This window comes from Condylura cristata, unplaced genomic scaffold, assembly GCF_000260355.1.
Source record: "Condylura cristata isolate star-nosed mole 26May11 unplaced genomic scaffold, ConCri1.0 scaffold00003, whole genome shotgun sequence".
NCBI lineage: Eukaryota > Metazoa > Chordata > Mammalia > Eulipotyphla > Talpidae > Condylura > Condylura cristata.
In genome coordinates, this window is record NW_004567104.1 from 16,716,306 (window position 1) to 16,735,832 (window position 19,527).

General features: G+C 37.7%; 2 protein-coding genes across 8 annotated transcripts in view; one reads left to right on the forward strand and one right to left on the reverse strand.

Annotated features, from left to right (window-relative positions):
- USP13 (ubiquitin specific peptidase 13 (isopeptidase T-3)) overlaps positions 1-4,774 on the forward strand; it is a 119,064-nt gene extending 114,290 nt beyond the window's left edge. Inside the window, exon 20 of the mRNA XM_004675392.2 lies at positions 124-4,774. Within this exon, the coding sequence (XP_004675449.1) occupies positions 124-217 (94 nt within the window). The 3' untranslated portion in view covers positions 218-4,774. The remainder of the gene's footprint in view (positions 1-123) is intronic.
- A 4,095-nt stretch (positions 4,775-8,869) lies between these two features.
- The window catches only part of PEX5L (peroxisomal biogenesis factor 5-like), a 227,819-nt gene continuing 217,161 nt past the window's right edge, over positions 8,870-19,527 (reverse strand). For all 7 annotated transcript variants that reach the window (XM_004675002.2, XM_004674999.2, XM_004674997.2 and 4 more), the window contains one exon: positions 8,870-14,346. In XM_004675002.2, the coding sequence (XP_004675059.1) occupies positions 14,142-14,346 (205 nt within the window). In that variant the 3' untranslated portion in view covers positions 8,870-14,141. The remainder of the gene's footprint in view (positions 14,347-19,527) is intronic.

Genomic DNA, 19,527 nt, shown 5'->3' on the forward strand with positions numbered 1-19,527 from the left:
ATCTTAAAAATATCTTGTTTATTTTAAATACTGTGCAGATATGGTACAGTAACTTATTTCTGCAAAATTTTCTGGAACTAAATTGCATCTGTTACATGCTGCCTTTTTTTTTTTTTTTTCCAGATGGGTGATCTACAATGACCACAAAGTTTGTGCCTCAGAAAGGCCCCCTAAAGACCTGGGCTACATGTACTTTTACCGCAGGATACCAAGCTAAACCTCAGACTCACAAATCGGCAATAAGAAGCCATACGCCTTTTTAATTTGCAAAAAAAAAAAAAAAAAAAAAAAGTTGGGACAGCCAGACATGAAGGAATACGTGGGGTATTTATAGTTTATTTAAAGAACATCATTTGACGCCTTCTGAAATAGAACTGGGAAGAAATTTCTATTAGTGATAATACACTACTGTAGATAGTTTTTCTTTTTATAAATGTTCAAGGAGAGGGTGATTTAAAAAAGTATTCATACTGTTGGTGGAGGATGCCACTGACACATCAAAAAATGAGGATGTGCCATCAGCCTCTGTTTCGCTTTGGGGTTCAGCAATTTTGGCCTCCAGAGAAACCAAGTAGTAGGCTCAGTGGCATAACCTTATCCACAATAAATGAAAAGCCTATTTTTATTTCATATCAAAAATCTAAATGTACTGGGCTGTATTTATGACCTATTTTTTTCATTACACGTAATAATTTCTGACCTATCTGTGTACAGTAGATTAGAATATACCTGCAATGCAAGATTTTAATTTAATCACATAAATTCATAATACAATTGTGTGAGTGTGTGTGAGAATGAGAGTGTGAAACCTTAATAGTTAACTGGAAAATCTGCGACAGGTTGGTTTTAAAAGCTTAAAGCAGTTGGCAAAGCATAGCCAGAAAAAGCAAGTAAATGTCTTAAGCCATAACTCAGGAATAGTTAAAAATTAGTTCCCCACTTAGATTTTCAGGCATAAAAGGATCGAGTTGTCCCTTTAAGTGCTGTTAAGAGTTGACTTGGGTTTGGTGGTATAATGCTCAGATGCCCACAGCAGAACAATATCGTACTTTGCCAAAGGTAGATAAATTTTGTTTCTCAGCAGCCCTTCCCCTATGGTTTAGTGTATATTTGTAGTTAAAATAGCTGATCTCTTACCATAACACATGGCAACTCTGTGGAATCATCTTAAGTGCTCAAATTTGTCTGCAATTTTCTTGTCTTTGAGCTCATTGCCTGCTTCCTTTTATATATTTGCTGGGGCCAGAATCCCATCTTTGCCCTTTCTGGGATTATCACCTCCTGATTTGCCTTCACAACTTATTGCTGTGATGAACAGTGTAACCTTGGGGGAGCTTTTAGGATTTCAGATGCAAAGACCATTGTGATGAAAGGCCATCATTTCCATTTCAGTATTTTCATTATTTTCTTTGCAACCTGGGATTTAACCAGAGCTTCAGATGTGATGAGAAAGTGGAACACGGTAGTGCCCTATAATTTTCCTGTTGCTCTGTACAAATTTCTGAGTTTCTATTTCAGATTATTCAGTCAAATGAAAAAGTCAGTTGTTATTACTGTCTGCTTAACATACATTTGATTGGTAGAAAGGATCTTTCTAGAAACTATAGGAAAAGAAAATAAACCAGTTGGATGAAATACAGCACAGAGGGTGTGTTCACAGTGTGAACAGTCAGGATTTTAGCTGGGACTGGGCCTGTCTCACAGGCGACCACTTGCACCATATGAGTGAGGGGCTCAGGCCTGGGACCTGTGGTCCAGAGATCTGCATGCTGTCCTGAGTTGGCTTGGGGTAAGTCCCACATCCTCCTTGTGCCTCATTTTTCTCATGTACTAGGGTGCGACGACCCCTGTCCGCTGTGGTTGGAGGATATGTAAGATTTCATATGGTGAGTCTTTTGGAGTCATAGGTATTCTGTCTTAGGGGTGCCAGCAGAGTCTGCTCCCCCTTTCCCACATGATATGCTCTTCGATTTGGGAACAGCTGAGATTGGAGAAGGAGTGAGTTTATGGAACAGTAACTCTCTGCTATAGTGTGCCTGTTGGTATCCCATTCTCACAATTTGGGTATTCTGGGGAGTCCCACTCTATCAGCTGAGTGCTTGACTCCTGTAGGAGTCCCCAAGCAGCCTTCCAAAATCCAGTCTTTTTAGGACTGAGTGAATATCATAGAATAACAGCTCCGAATATCATTGAAAATGATTTGTTTTCATTGCTACCACGTGAATCTTTTTTTGGGGGGATGAGGTGTGATTGGGAGTTTGGATTGAAATGTGGACAAAGATAGCATGTATTTGGAGCAAAACAATTTTATAATAAAACTTTGCAAAAGCAATGGTGTAAAATTAGTATTTAAATTTTAAAATTATAAATTATAGGTTATATGTTATTTAATTTCATTCTGTAGAAAGAGAAATTCAGCCCCTTTACAATATGCTTAAGACATATTGTAAAAAAGTATAATATGCTGTTTTTTTTCCCCCCTGCTTCCAAAACAAAGGGCTATTTCAATGGCAAAGTTTTATATATCTACCATTCTTTCTTTCAGATTGCATGTTGGGAAAAACTGGAGCAAATAATGGATTTTTTTCTTGCTTAAAAGTACATTTACATGTATACCCTCATAGACAAAAGTCAGATTTCCCTGGAATAGGTCTGGAACATACTGCTTAATTTTACATGTCTGTAGACAAGATTATTTATGTCCAATAACTGAGATAACATTTGTCAATTGAATTTGTCAATTGAATATCAGCCTGTTAGGACTGCTCTGTGTAAGGCGTGGCAGTATAATTGTGAAATTCTGTGTTTGGATGTATGTGTGAAAGAGAGCACTTTCTTCCTGTAAATACCTTTTGATATCCACTTGTGTAAAGTCCTAATGAATGTGTCTTTGGAAAATATAATGTATCCAAGTTTTTATTTTGTTAGTTGATCTAAATGCCCATACAGCTAATCAAAAGGCCATTTTGGTTCAAATTGGGACTTTTTTTTAAGGGGGAGGGAAAGTATGCAGATTGGAAGGCTCCGGATTTCATACCATTTAAATTACTATTACTTCAGTATTTTGAAATTGACTCAGTTGTTTTCTCTCACCCACAAGAGAATGTGCCTGCCATTCCCTGTGCTCACCATGGGTGGGAGGAAGTCTGGTGTGAGTGATCAGTTACTTGTGTTGTTGTCTTGTCCCAAACTGGACAGAGTGGGTGTCCTTCTGTCTCTAAGTGCAATAGGGCCGAGTCACTGTACACTTTGCCTCTGGGCCTTTTTCCTCAAGATGAGTGGTTTACACCAAATGAGCTCAGAAATCCCTCCCTGCCCTGACATTCAAGCTTATTTTTATTTTCGTGCACTTAGATATATGTTTTGGGGTTGTTAAAGCTTCTATATCTATTCATTCTACTGCCTGCCTCATTTTTGGTGTGCCTACCCCAACTTCTGCTCCTGTTCAGCTCACCTTTACTTTCTCTGGTAATTACCCACACCCTTAGACATCCCTTTTTAATCCATTCTTGATCTATTTGTTGCCATCTCCCCAAACCCTTAAAATTACATAGATAGGTAACATTTAAATACTTATTCTAATTCAGTTATATGTACAATCCCCCAAGTAAATGCCGAGAAGGTTCTTCTTCACAGAACGAATGTCTATTTTGTCTTCTAAGCATTGTTGGTGCTAAGTCGCATCCTCTGTGTGGACCATGTGGGAGGTGGCTGGTAACAGTTTCAGGGCCAGGGCATGGGCTAGATAAAATGTGTTTCTCTCCTTTATCTTAGGGCAGCAATCCTAGGTTACAGAACGAAGCTCTCTTCTCAGTGTATGGCATTTCCATGGAGCTTCCCTACTCAGTAACTCAATCTTGGAAGTCTACATTCTAGATTACCTACTCAGTAGATAATGACACCTTGAAATTTGGCTTGTTCCAGCTTGTGTTGTACACAGTAGGCTTGAACCACCCCCACCCCCCAAAATGTAAATTACTTCCTCAGTATTTTCTATCGATTACATGGGGAAACAATATTTTAGATACATTTATTAGATAAAAGCTATATTATTAAATTTTCACTTATTCCTGGTAATATTTTTTAAAACGTGGCTACCAAAAATTTAAAGTTAGGTATGTGATGTCTCGGACCACTCCACTCTAGACTCTAAGTGGTGGAGGTAGGCAGTGAAATACCACAGATAAGGAAGATAATTTTATGAAGCATCCAAATAGACTAAAGCAACACAACTATTGATTGGTGTTGGAATCAGGAGCACAGTGGGGCACAGGTTGCCTTCTAGAAGATTTTTCTGTGTAAAAGTCTCTATGACTGAGATCTCGATTAACAAACACAAGCAATTGAGCCCCACACCTCGTTCCTTCAGTTTTGCCTAGAAGCTGCTAACATACTTTTCAAGCATTTTAGGTGCCCAGGATGTTAGCCACTTGATGTAACGGGCATGTTTGTTTCATTTTAGGCAACATTCTCTTGTGGTTTCCTTACCCTCTTGTGTTCCGTCTGTGCAGAGCTGGGTGTGTTGAAATACTGTGCAAACTTTGCCCCTCAAGACGTGTGGCTCTGCTTGGCCCTGGAAGAGGCTGAGCCTGCACCTGCGCCCACCTACCTGCCCAGCAGATTTTGATGTTGGCTCCTGAAAGAGTTTGTTTTGTTTTGCACTAGTCACAGTTGTTTAAAATATCGCAAATGTTCTGGCAGAGTATTTGCCTCTGATGGAGAGATGAATGATTTATTGCTTCAATTGTTTTAAAATTAAATGCTATTCTCACAATCTGAGGTCTCTCTCTCTTTTTTTTTTTTTTTGCTTTTGCAAAATGTCAAGTAAACTGTTATTCCTCTTTCCAGATACCCATCCATTAGTAAAAAAGATAACTTGAGTCAATGATTAATTTTCTTTCTTTTTAGGGTTCAGTTTGTGTGGACTGCCTAGTCCCCAGCAGTAGGGGAAGATCAGCAATGGTAAGATGTTAACCTCTGTGAAGGAGAAGGGACTAGGGCCAGGAAGAGTCTGATGTCTTTTAGATTGTCCCTATGATATTAAGTTAAATCAAATATTGGAGTCAGTGGAGGACTCCTTTGTTCTCAGCTTGCTGGTGGCATTCTTGAGATAGGTACAAGTAGACACTAGTGCCACAGGATATTTCAACATTTCTATGACACCGTAATACTAGGGTGTAAGAAATTACTACACACTTAGCTACTGAATATGATACATTACTAGGTTAGAAGTCTGAAATGGGTCTCATGGGGCTAAAAATCAAGGGGTCTTCCAGGAAGCCATAGAAGAACATCGATTCCTTGCCTTTTCCAGCTTCTAGAAGTCATTCATATTCCTTGGTTCAAACCTTTGGCCTTGCACCTTCATCAGCATTTTATATCTCCTCTGATTTATTCTCCTGTCTCCCTCCTGTGCAGACCCATATGATTACACGGGGGACACCTTGTTGGTCCAGATTAATCTTCCCACTCAGGCCCCTTAATTTAATCATGACTACAATGTTCCTTTTGCCACTAAAAGTAATAATCACAGGTGTCAGAGGTTAGCATGTGCACATTTTTGTAAGAACATTATTTTGGCTGCCATGTAGGTATGCAAAGTGCTGCTTGAAATATGTCTATTCAGTGTCTAAAGATTTTATGAAAATGAACATATATATTCAAATATAGTAAGTGTATATATCACTATAAAATGACTGACTTCAGTGCCATGTCATATATTTGGGAAGGGACTAGAAGGAGAAGCAAACAATTATAATGAAGGATTGTTTGTGATTCAGAAAATTTGTAAAGTTATCAGGATAATGTTTGCAAGCCAGCTGCTGCTCATGTTCACTTGCTGTCTCCCATCCTCCCACTGGGAGAGTTTACCAGTTTGTATATGTGCTGTGTGAACTTACACTCCTGCTTTCCAAAGGTGGAAAGAAGGGTGGTTGGAAAAGTCATGACATTTCTGTGTTTTTCAAGTACAAATGCATCATGATTTATGACAACCCAATAGTCAGTGACAAATTTCAGTCATAATGCGGAAGATATTAAAAAAAACAGTGGTGAGTTATTATTCCTTGTACAGCCAATTATTAAAAAATCTGGAGAAAATCTTTCGGTGAGGTGGGAAGTCAGGTAAGTAGAATGGCAAGAGCAAAGGTATCAATTTGAGTTCAGATTGTATTCGCAACACAGACTAGCTATGTGACTTATGGTAAGTACTTACAGTGAAACTTAGTCTTATCTAAGTGGGTATAATGTACTTGCGATGAGTCATGCATGGGCTATAGGAAACACCTGACTGGTTAGTGGATTTGTATATTCTTACTGTGTTGTTTTCCATCACCATTTTAATCCATATAGCATTTTGATCCTATGAGGTTTCAGCTCAATAGTAGATTTCATTATGAGCAATGTTAACTCTCCTCTTGGTTATTTCTCTCAAGCCTACTTTTTCCTGGTCAGTTTTGTAGTATTAGAGATGATCTTTTAGTCTATAAGACTTTTTTTTTTACTTAGGGAAGTTCTTGAAAACATGTTGACTATATGTAGAATATTAATTATAGGCCATCCCTGGTGGCACAAATGGTTAGGACACAGCACTGCAAGCTAGCCACAGCTGCTTCAGTGTGAGTTCAGTATCCAGTAGACATTTAACACTTATTAGTGATGAACCAACTGATTTATAGGAGCCACAGTTCAGTAAGTGGATGGATTTTTGCTTAATATAGAGTAATAGGGAAGCAGGTAAGAAAAATGTACCTCTTGATTTTAGAAACAGTGCAAGCTCAACAATGTTTAATATTGCCTCAGATCAAGAGAGGGGACAGGAAGAGAGAGAAGGGGGTGCTCCAGTGTCACTCTTCATCTGAGCCTGTTGTTCCTGCCATCACCAACCTCACCAGTCAAGGACTTCACTTGGTAAACATTTCAGAAACACAGAAGGTTCAGTCTCAGTAGCATCCCTTCTCTGCTTGGGGGCAAATCCACTTTTTTTTTATTTTCCTGGAGGTATTCTTTTTTAAAAAGATTCATTTATTTATTTATGCATACAGAACTGGGGTACAGGCCAGAGACGCAGGGGCAGTGAAAGGATTCACCAGAGACAGAGTGGGGAGAAAAATAGGCAGATCAACGAAATACACTGCTGAGGGGAGCAGTGGGTGGGTTAGGAGGTCTGCTGCGCCATGATGGTCACCTCCTCTGGAGGGGGGGCTAGGGATTGAACTCTCACTGAAGTGGCTGCGGCCCACCTGCAGTGCTGTGTCTTAACCCTTTGAGCCACCAGGGAGGGCCCAAATACACCTTTCGCTCTAGTCTAGGAAGCCTCCCCATGAATCCCCAGCCTGCCAGGGCATCTTCTCCCCACTCCCCCACCCCTCCCCACCCTGGGTTCTTTTCTCTTGGGCATGGACCAACCTTATCCTAGTGGTAGTGTTTTGTGCTTGCTATTTGCTCTGCCAGTAACATCTAATTCCCAGGTCCTTTTAGTAGTCCAAGTTGCAACCAAATGTTACCTCAGAGACACCTTTCTTGAGTCCTTAAAGTAGCTCCTGCCACTCTCATAATTCTGTTTGTCTTGTTCTTGTAGCACTTTGCAGTGCACGACTTACTTTGCTAAAGTATATGTTGGTCTCTTGGAAAGCTAACCTCTTCAAAGGGCAAGTTTGACTTGACTGACTGTCCCACACTGGAACAGTATTTGTATCCAGTTGGTGCTCAAATATTTATTGACTGACCGAAAAAAAAGAAAAAGAAAAAGGAAAAAAGAAAAAAAATCCTAAAATTGAAATATATTTTAATACTTTTATTCTGAAAAGAAAATCACAAAGTCCAATTTCAGGTTAAATGTTATTGTAGGTTTAAAAAATTAACAAAGGAGGAAGATTTTAAAGTTTTGTTTGATATCTAAAAATGCATTCCTGATTTCCAGGTAACTCATGCAAAATCCTATGTATTGATATTCAATAAAAGGACCTTTTATCCAGGAGTACAAATTGGATTCTCTTTGTTTAAAGCAGTTCTGATTCCGAGATACCATTTTGAAAGATTCCCCAAAAGACCTTGAAGCCACACACAAAGTTTATTTGAAAACATAGTTTAAAATTGCACAAATATAAATACAATTTAATAATGTGAAAAAGGGAAGGCATGCTTCCAATAATAGTACAAAAATACTACCTTAATCTTGGTACTTTGCAAATTATAAGCCAACTGAGTAAATTAAACGCATTCATGTGGTAAGAGGTTATTTTTATGGTAGTGATTTTATTTCAAAGAGCAATGCAGGGAAGTATTAAGATGAAGCATTAATACCCAATAAAGTTGTGCTATGATACATATTTCACTAAATACACAGATACATTATCATGTAGTATGTCAATAGCTTTATTCCTCCCTCCCGTTGCCATTAATTTACTATAGTTCACATAATTTGGGTTGGTTTTAACTCAGAAGCTCAATGTAAACATTTAAAGTTAAAATTGTTATCATAGCTTAAAAACAAAATCCCAAGATTTTAAGTATTACTGAACATGATAAGGAAGCATCACAGAAGAATTCTTCTCAAAGCAATAATTTTAGTTTAGACAAGATAAGCAATTTTGTAGATATACAAAATATATAGAAATGTCTTTTCTAAATAGTTAATAAATGCTTGCTATAATTTGTAAAAAGTTTACTAAATTAATCAGGTTCTTTTCCAACTAATGTAAACAAATTTGGGCAATGAAAATTGAAGAGGTTTTGGGTTAGATGATATGGGGGGAAGTGAATGGATGTTGGTAAATATTTAGGTTCCTTCTGTTTCCTCAAATTACCGGCTGCCTATTCAATCAGAGCTTATTTCTCACATAGCACAATTCTTTTACTGTATCTATGCAAAAGCTGTATCTGTCGCAGGGAAAATGCCAAACTACTTAGCTGTACAGCCCTCAGTCCTTCCTGTGTCATACCATTTCCCTCTCCAAGAAATTTTAAGAAAAAAGTACACACATTTTGTTATTGAGCAAGGACCTGCTTCATTCTGAGTCTGTCAGGGGTTGGCTGTAACACAGCAACATTGCAGGTGAATTTTCTCTTGCAGCGAAGGTCCTGAGAAAACAGCTCTGAGACTGGGGCACTTGTTTCTCGAGTGTTATTTTGGTATTTCTGCAGAGGTTGCAGGTAGTGGAAACTTTATTCAAGTCAAACTATCACATGAGTTTTGTTAAAACTCACACTTAAATGTCCTGGGTTTTCCCCCCTCTTGACTGTCTTATGTCTCCACACAACAATCTTTGCTGTGTGTTTGGGAAACTCTTGTCTTTGAGTTTGTATGTGTGTGTGTGGGATTTATGAAGGTGGTGACTACTGTTGCTAACATAAGACCTTTGTATTATGACACTTTTTTTCTCCCTACTGTTGCTAACATAAGACCTCTGCTTTGTATTATGACACTTTTTTCTCCCAATTCCTGATCTCCTTGTCATTACTTTCCCATAAAGTTAAATTTAACTTTACTGGGGTTTCAGTAAAAGGCAGTGGGAAGATTTCCAAGTTGGTTCTGAGTGACCGTGAAATCATCTCATCGCCACTGAATTTCAGGTTTTTAGCCATAACAACCAAGCTCAGTTTCTCAGGGGACAGGGGCCCAAGGGGCTCAACTGTCATACAGATAAGGCTACATGGGGATGATGCTGTGACAGGCCACACACCCGCCAGGTGACATTTGTGGAAATGGGGGCTCCACGTCCATTTAGCCTATGATGGCTTTCATGTGTCTGGTGCTACCCAAGCCTCACCCTCACCCTTTGTTTACTATGTCAGTATTTCAAATTTATTCTTAATTTAGAAGAAAATTGAAATGCATGATTCAGAATTCAGAACTTCAAACTGAGCTGAGGCAAGCAACATGATTTTGTTTAGTAGCATTCAGACACAGAGGTTTTATTTCAGTTTTGGCTCTGTTGTGGCCTCAACTGGTTTTTAGAAATCTTTTGGATGTCTAAATACCTGGATTCCTCAGAAGATTAGTTTGGCACTGGCCGCACCATTGCATACAGCAGACATGTAAATACCTGTAAAGTTCAGTGTGATAGCATGGAAACAACCTCAAGGATGGGATATTAAAAGCAAACAAAAAAACTAACACAAAGTTCATGAAAATGCTTCCTTGTTCAGGAGCAAGGAAAAATAAGCTAATCTATGAGTCTAAATCATGCACTGGGTAAATTTACATTCAGTAAAGTTATCTTGCATGCTTTGGTTATATTTGAATAGGCAGATTTGCAAGTACTAATGCATGCGATATTTTTGTACCTGAGGTTATATATTTTACTTTTAAAAAATTGCCTTTTTTACAAACCTTATGCCAGAGTTCATCTATGAACACTCTTTAAAAATATATATATATCTACTTCTTAGTTCAAAACAGTTTAATTTCAACCAGTTCTAGAAATACTGAGATGATAGGGAAACTGCAGTAAAATCCCAAGAAGGAATGAATGAGTTGCAAATTATAATATTTTACAAAGTTGAAATCATGTGTGTGCATGCGTAACAATTTCTAAAATTTCTAAAAATAATTCCCCAAAGATGGCACCCCAACTAACCTTTCAGATTACCCTGTTTTTAGAATTCATTCAGAATCCATTCAAGGTATACCATAACAGCAGCAACCACTAACTTAAAGTCCAGTCCAGTCTTGTGGAATTGATTCAGGGGCAAAATGGGTAGGACAAAAATGACCGTCTTATTCTGTCTGTATTCCTAAGGTTCACAGACAAAGTTATGGTACAGGGACTTGGGACTCCTGTTAAACATGGAACTAGCTACAACTATGATTAAGTCTTGCTTGTACATCCAGAGTGTATTAGCAAGGCTTACCTAGTTAAACTAGACATGGACCCAAGATTCAACATAATCATTCTCTTTAATGAAAATAATGAGGAAAGTGGCATAAAACTCTGAAAGTGTATTCTGGACATCCCAACCCAGTGACATATCACTAATTTTCTGTTTTAGTTGGAAGGCAAATTGGCTGAGAAAGCACAGTTCATAGTTTTCTGTTATGGTTTCTCGATGGTCAAGATCTGCCTTTCTCTCCAGAGTCATGGGGAGTGTGATCTTGGGAGAACGGAATGATGAATCAATATGATTGATCCAGTAAGAGATGCTTCCTCTCTCTCCTTCTCTTCCCTACCCCCCACTCTTCACTGGTAAGGTACAGCAGTTCATAGATGTAGCCCAGTAGACATAATAGATTTTTGAAATTTAGCAATGATAACTGACTTTCTCTGCATTTTTATCTGCCAAGTCCATCCTCAAAATCACATTTAAAGCAACTGAATCACTGTTCTATAAGATGCTACTATTCTCTAAGATACCTTAGGCTATTACCCACTAATACAAGAAAAAAAGTTACTCAAAATCTCTCCAGAGTGCCTCAGAAGGGAACCAAGGACAACCAACCTTTTCAAATAGAGTAATTTAAGTGACAATTTCACATCATGAGGATAAGATGTCAAAGCCATCTCTGATTGAAAAAATGTTTATACCCTTGTCAAGCAGATGACTAAATTAGGAGTAGTATAAAGACTCGCTATTATCTTTTGGTGGTGCTCTTATTCCTATAAATTTTCAGTTGCTTTTTAGTAACTTTTAATTTTGTTAAAAATATTTTTGAGAAATGTATTGGTCAATAATTCTGCCCTTCTCAACAGGGAATAGCCCATTAAAACCTTGGTTCTGATGGGCACTACATCCATTAGATATTATCAAATATTCTGTGAATTATCAAATTATAATGGGAATGGAAATTGTCTACTCTCACCAAAAACAATCCCCTAGTGTTTCAAGTTACTTTATATCCAAATAAAATGTTGAACTCAAAATTTGCTACCACTTAGCAATACTTGAAGTCTTCTGCATTTACTCAACTAACAGACTTTCAGTTGTTACAGAACTCATGTATCTAGTGCTGGCAAGGCTAAGAAAACAGAATATCAGCAGTACTGGAAATTCAGTTACTGTTGAAAGTGAAAGATGGCATCATAAACACATAAACTTTGCTTTGAATTCTTTGTTCAAAGACTTCTAATGGACTAAGATTCAGGTCAGCCAACCAGCCAGTGCATATTCACGGATTTGGGGAAAGAACGACCACATAGAGAATGGATATTATGCTTCCAGAAATATTCAAACAGGCAGCTGCCATGGGTAGAAGGGAGGTCTAAGACTCTTTTCTACACTGAGTTTCTAGAATTCTAAAATTCTGGAGAAAAACGTTATGAAAATATTGTCGAATTTTACTTTGTTTCTGATACTTCAAGAAAGTGGGCCAACACTGGATTTTTACTCCTGTCCAATGGTGAATGCCTTAAGGCCTCAGTCCCTTGTGCCTAGCAGGAGGTACCACCTCATTCAGGAGAACTCTGTCGATGGCCATCAAAGGCTGGTACCACCACAGTGCCCTCAGTTCTGTCTTTATAAACTAGAATAAGTTATAATACATAGAAGCCTCAAGGTTCCTTCTTACCCCAGGGACCTCAACATAAAAAAGAAGAGGATTTTTACCTGCACTCAGTGTTTCAGTTCTCAGTGTATATGCCAACTCCACCTCTCCTCCCCCTCCCCAATAGAAGTTAGCTTCCAGACTTTACCTAACTACTGTTTTGTATGGTAACTACAATCACCTATTGCTAGCCAAAGAAAATGAAGAAACATTGGGATAAGATTATTGTGGGGGAGATTCTGGAGGAAGGCAGGAGTCAAAATGACAAATGGTTAGAGTTGGATGTTGGTGAAATTATCATGTGGTTGGTATTTTGCAAACAATTTTTGCAGCTTTTTAAAAATGATCTTTCAAAATAATCACCTAGCCCCCCTGACAGGCACAAAACACTGAAAAACTAAATGGAACAAACCAATTAAATACAACTTCATGGGCAATAGGAAACTCTTGATACTTGATAAATGTTCAAAATGAGAGCCAAAGGGACAGGCATAGTTCATATTAAACCACTGGCATTCAGTGAAATCCAGCTAGAAGACAGATCTATCAGTTAGGATGCAGAAGAGTGAATAGTGTTGTTGTTATGGAAATAAGAAAACATAATTTTTAGGAAATATACATTTATCACTCTCAAGAAATATTATTTGAAATACTAATGGTTTAAAAGGAATATTTGGTGTGCAGGACAGTTAGAAAGCGAGGAGAGGATGGTATCTAGGCATGTTAATATCAACTCAGTAGAAATCATGAAGTCATCAGACTTTCTCCCTGTAAAGACTGCATGAAGAGACAATATCTCAACTCTCATTTAAATTCATACAGTTCCAGAAAACATGTGGACAAGACCTGTGTCTGACATATTTATAGCCTATGTCGTATCTGTTTTAAGAAAAACATTCCAGCAAAACCCTACACTATGAAAAACTATTTTCAGGAATTTTTATTTGGTCCATTGATCTAACAAGGCTGAGTTCGCAAATCTTTCACCCCCAGTTAAAAATTGGAGCAACAAAACAAAACTCCAGCAAGGCATAAATAAGATATTAAAGTGCATATATACAGTCCCAGAAAAGTTCTGATTGGGAACAGCAAAAATTTCTAGTGCAAAAACTGCTTTTGCCAGCAAAGCTCCCTCTCTGGAATCAAAGGGCTACAGTAAAAGTTAAAATTGGAACAGGTTTAAGCAATGCCTCTCTTTAGTCAAGAGTTAATATATGTGCATGCACCTTGGCTCAAACTATATTCAATCTTGCAAAAGGTGAATTTCAGATGACAGTTCAGAAACAGTCAGAATTCCCTGATCTGAGGCAGTGCTTTTTCCAGCTGTCCCATAAGCAAGTTCCTTAGGTGTGTCATCAGCTGCAAAAGGGGACAAAAACCCCACTTTGCAATATGCTTGCAGCTTGTGGAAAGAGTATTCATAGTCACTTTATCTTGGTTTGTCTTGAGTCTTTCGCTCCTTTCGAGCCCCATCTTGACTGTATATACAACATTTTGTGCTTTTGGATCTGAACTAGGCATTGTGTTAAGAATTACCTTGGGTTCTATCATCCTGGCCTTTTGAACATCTGGATTATCCTTTTAAAATTCATAATAAAATAGTTCTGCATTTCTCAGTACAGTTACACAGGAGAAGGATTATTATTATTCCCCCTTTCCTTCAAGGATCTAAGTTGAAAGCCCTTAGGAGGACATCCAGATCACCAAGATTAGCCGCCTGGAAGAGTTCCGGTTGGTCCATCAGGGACAGTGCGATTCTGAGGGCAGCCCAGATATTCCCAGAGATAGCAGGGTGAGGAACTTGCTGCTGATTCCTGCTCTTTCTTTGCAAACTGAGGGCAGTGAGAAAATTGCTGACCGCTTCTCTAAGAGGGTAGAAGAACAGACATTTAAAAATGCAACAACTTTCAGAGTTAGCAAATTTAAGAAACAAAACCAGATTAAAAATTGTCATAGTCTAAAATCCTCTGAGGTACTTTAGATGATCAGAAGAACAAATTTCTGACTCTCATTCTTTTGTGAAAAAATCATTGTCAAATGTAGTGAAATCGGATAATAAAGCAAATTTATTTTATGAATGTCATGTGGGAGAGGAAGAAAATTATTGCTAACTCATGAATGCATTTGATTTCCCCCTTATTCAGGAATAATTTGAAAACTCAGTCCATTTATAGGTGCAATTTATATGACTAGGGTTTAAAAGAAAGCACCTAGACCAACTCAGGTAAAAGGTGGTATGATTTTAGGGCCCTCCCTGGTGACGCAGCAGGTTAAAGCACAGCACTATGAAGCTAACGCCACTTCAGTATGAGTTCAGTTCCCAGCCAGGCAGGTGACCCATGTGGCACGGCAGACCTCTCTTGACTTACCCACTGCTCCCTTCAACAGTGTACTTCACCAATCAGCCTGTTCTGCTCCCCACTCTGTCTCTGGTAAATCCTTTCACCACCCCTGCACCTCTGGCTTGTACCCCATTTCTGCATAAATGAATAAAACTTTTAAAAAATGGTATAATTTTATAAAAATATGGGTAGCAGCCAAGGTTGAGTTTGTATTTCAAGTGCCTGGGCTTGAATACCACTTATCTGACTTTAGGCAAATTTATTTTTAATTATCATTTGAATTTAATAAAACATTTTAAAATTGCAGTTATAACACTGTATATGATTTGGAGGTACAGGATCACACCCTCATGTGTATGTTACCACACCACACCTACCAACAAGGCACCCATATTTCTCCACCATAGTAGACAAATTTAATCTTCATCAATAGCCTTTTCTGCTGATTGTGTAATGTGGAGAACAGAAATAATATTAAAATCTTGTTCTAAAGAGCAGGTAAATTAACTGATGTGACAGGTTCTTATCAGTAGGGTAGACCAGTCATTCGTCAAGTGTGATCTCAGGAACCCTGGGGGTCAGCACGTTCAAAATTATTTTCATAATACTGAAGTGTTATTTTACCCTTTCACTCATTTTGTTATGAATGTATAGTGGAATTTTTCAGTGCTCACTGAAATGTAGACTGAATGCAGAAGCAGAATGAGTCTGTCTTCTTAAGCTAGATATTATCTACTTCTTAAATGTGTGATTATGGAATATACAATTAATTTATCATTTTAAAATAATTAAAAATTTGTCTCAGCTTAAATTCTAGTATGGTAGATATTTATGGATATAACCCAAATAAACAGCAGCCTTTGAGGTGCTCAATGCAACGTCCCTGCTGGGCCTGCTCTCTTAGCACCTCAGGTTGCCAGAAGCCTGTATTGGATGTAACTAACTGGTCTTTGCTAAGAATAACAATACTCCTTTAATTTGTATTTGCTTTATTCTTCTTAAAAGCTTTTCACACATGTGACCTCATTTAATCCTTCAAAGTGGTTATTAGTAAGTATGGTAAAAACCTTTGAAAGTGAGGTTGGATTTCTGATTCGAATGCACATGAACTGGGCATTTTGTTCATGTTGTTAGCTCTGCCTGGAAATAAAAGACAACTGGGAAGTGATTATGTGGTATGTAGCAACCTGGTAGTGGAAGGGAGTGGGGTGTTTTAACCACCCCCTCTTCTGGATTTCTTGTAATCAAGCAAGAGTGGAGGCTTTATTAATAGATGTGCATTGGAGAGTCTGTACATTGGGGAGTCTGTGCATTGGAAGTTTTCTGGCTCCATCACCACAGAGTGGCGGCTTAAAGGACAATTTCCAGTTCCTCTCATCATCATGATCCTGTAAGGTCTCTCACTCCCCTTATGAACTGGTGCTGCAAGACCCAAACTGTGTGGTAATGGCCTTTGAGGGATATGGAGAATAACAGATAAGAATTAGATTCTCAGCCTCACAAGCAACTATTGATTTTTCTTATGACAATAATCTAGACTTTTTCTCAACTTGGAACTTTAAGTCCTTTTGGGGAAGTAAATATAAGTGTAAATAGTTTTAAATGTTTCATACATGAATATATTTAAGTTGTTCACGATTAATTAAAAAACCACATTCATTCAAAAAGGCATTTCTCTTTTCCAGGATATACAAACAGTAGAAATGTTTCTATCAAAAAGGATGAGATTTCTTTTTTTTTTATTGAAAAGTATTCTCACATTTGTAAAGGTTAATATTCCTTGGTCTACGTTCCACTCTGGAACCCCTATTGACAAAGGAGTAACATTTTGAGCTACCCCTAAATTTTACACCAGAAATTTCCTTTCCTTGTTTTGTTTGTATATAGTACCAGGGTAGAACTTGCTTTATACTACTTATAGAAAATATGAGATGATCAGGCAAAAATATAATAATAACTAAATAAAAAACCAAAAATTAGCAGGCAACTATAAATTAGAGACATTCTGCAGGGGAAGGGAGCAGAGAGGGGTCAAAACAGGGCAGGAAAAGTACAAAGGACTATGGTGATGGCTCTTGGGTGAATTGGTGGTGGGAGTTTTGTGGGGACTACACCTGAGTGAAGAAATCAAACATTGTACAAAAAAGAACAATGATGTAAAAAATATACGTGGAAATAAATATTAATAAAGAAAGCTAGAGATGACAGTCAAGTGTTTAGCTATCTGCAAAGATATTCCATAAACATGGGGGAAGCTCCACAACTTTGATGGCGATAGAAGTATTTGCACCAGCTCCTGACTGCCCTGAGCCACCTCTTTATTGAGAGTTGTTATTTTGTAATATCTGCCACAACTCAAGTTAAACTTATTTTCAGAATTAATTTAAAGTTTATGTCTCACTTGATGTTTTCTCAGGAAAAAATACAGTCTGCTCATCATTTCACAAGATTTACTACATATCACATGACAACGAATGACTCACAAAGCTCATCTGAGTTGTTCTAAAGAAACCAACTAATCAAAGTGGCCATAATTAGCAAATAAGAATAAAAGATGTACAGATAAATTTGGATTATCAGACAGATGATGAATAAGTTTAGAATAAGCACGTCCCATTTATTTTGGGGAAATATTTATCTTCAAGTCATACTTATTGATTGTCTAAATATCAGTTTAATGGAACATTCTACATTTTACCTGTCAACTCTAAAGTTGGCCTGCTTCTGTACTGGCTTGAAGAATAAAAATTGATTTCTCAACTGAAGTGCCTATTCCTACATGTCATTTATTTTTATGGCTTTCTGCAAGTAGTTGCCCTACTGACAATTACTATATCTTATATAACTACTATATCTTACTATAACTACTATATCACATCTTACACCAAAAAAACTAGTTTGTCTCTTGAGTATTGTTTTCTACACTGAAAAGAAGATATAATTAAGTTCATCCAGAAGATGCATAAAGCCTTTTTTAATTGAATTCAATATTTCTACATGTATATTTTTATTCATATCTCTCCTAGTTATAAAAACGGACCTACAGTATCTCATAAAATAAGTGGCTAAAAGGGCTAGTAAAATACAAAGATAAAAATCAGTTTAGGAAATAAGATGAAGCCAGAAATGCTGCTTGTACTGAACGGACATTGTCAGACCTGAAACAGCTGCTGAGCTGGAGATTGCCCAAGTTCAGCATGGTCCCATGCACAACTGATAAAGAAGGCTTTGCTTGACACATTTCATAATGTCCATTTGGCAAAAAAAAAAAAAACCAGTTGTTCAAGAGTTGTTAGCCATTCCTCCTTTCAAGCTGACAAAGAGCCTCATAGAGGAAATATTGTAGTCTGTGACTAATGTTCTTTAGAAGATCCTGTTAGTATAACTCCAGCAACTGGTTTCTAAGGTCTCAATATTTGCCAGTGGCATAATGCCCAAATGCAAGTGAAAAGATAATTCCTAAGATGTTGCTTTGATGACGTATCTAAATAATAAGGATGATGACAGAATGATAATCATGATAATCACAATAATGTGTCTACTAGATATTGAGCATCTGCTCTGTGTTATGCAATTCTATTTAACCTGCATAGTAATCCTGAAATGTATGTCTTTCTTTTATTGTGGTCTCTTTTTTTAAGCAGGTGAAGAAAATGAGGTTCAAAATTATATGCTCAGAGTCAGAGAAACAAGTGACAGAACTGTGATTTGAACTCAAGTTTGTCTGGCTCTTTCTGAGGGAGAAACTTTTTTTTTTTGGTGGAGTTTAAAGCTAACACTTAATGGGATATAGAAAACCCAAACATAGCCTTAGAAGTAAGGTCATGCTTAAAAACTAACTCTTGAAAGTTGACTCAGGACCAAAGCACCCAGAGGAGGAAGGGATGAGAATAAAGAGGGAAGGAACTACAATGGACCATCGTGATAGATTATGGGTGATTTGGTAGCTGGTGCACTTTGGTGGCAATACCTGATGGGAAGGATCTTAATGTTACCTCCATTAAAAGAATGAATAAAGAAAAAAAAAAAACTAACAATTCTTTTTTTTTTCCAGCTACAAAAGCAATTCCATTTCCATTATTTAAAAAATGGAAAAAACAGAAGAAAAAATAATCATCCTTACTTTCATTTAATCCAAAGATATAAAGACCATTTATGGTCCTGTTAAGGAAGAGGGTGGGAGGGTCATCCATATTGACAGGGGAAAAGGAAAGAGGGCATAGACCTGGATGGTAATAAGAAACCATGAAAGAGAAAGACATTTCAAATGGCATACCCACCACTAAATGATTCTCTAATAAAATAAAACCAACTTTACTGGTAAATTAGGTTTGGAAAACTTGGATTCTTGGTTGTGCTTTGCCACACACTGGCTCAGGAATTTTCTTAAGTCATTTTGCTTCTGCTGGACTCTTCTCCCCACCCCATCCTCTCCCTCATTCTCCGCCCCCCCCCACACAAGCTTTTTTTTTTCCCTCTCCTTACCTAGATATTTAGAAAATAAAGGGTGGGCTGTTCATGTTTCCCAGAGTTGCCATTGGGTGTAAAAACCCAGATAACTGGTTGCAACCTAGGCTGACCCGATCAAAATCTCAGGAGGAAAGTGCTGCACTCCACATTTCACAAAAAAAACCTCCCAAGATTACTGATTTCTACAGACTCAGAACCAGTGCAGCAAACTGTGCCTGCTTCCACCGACCTCAG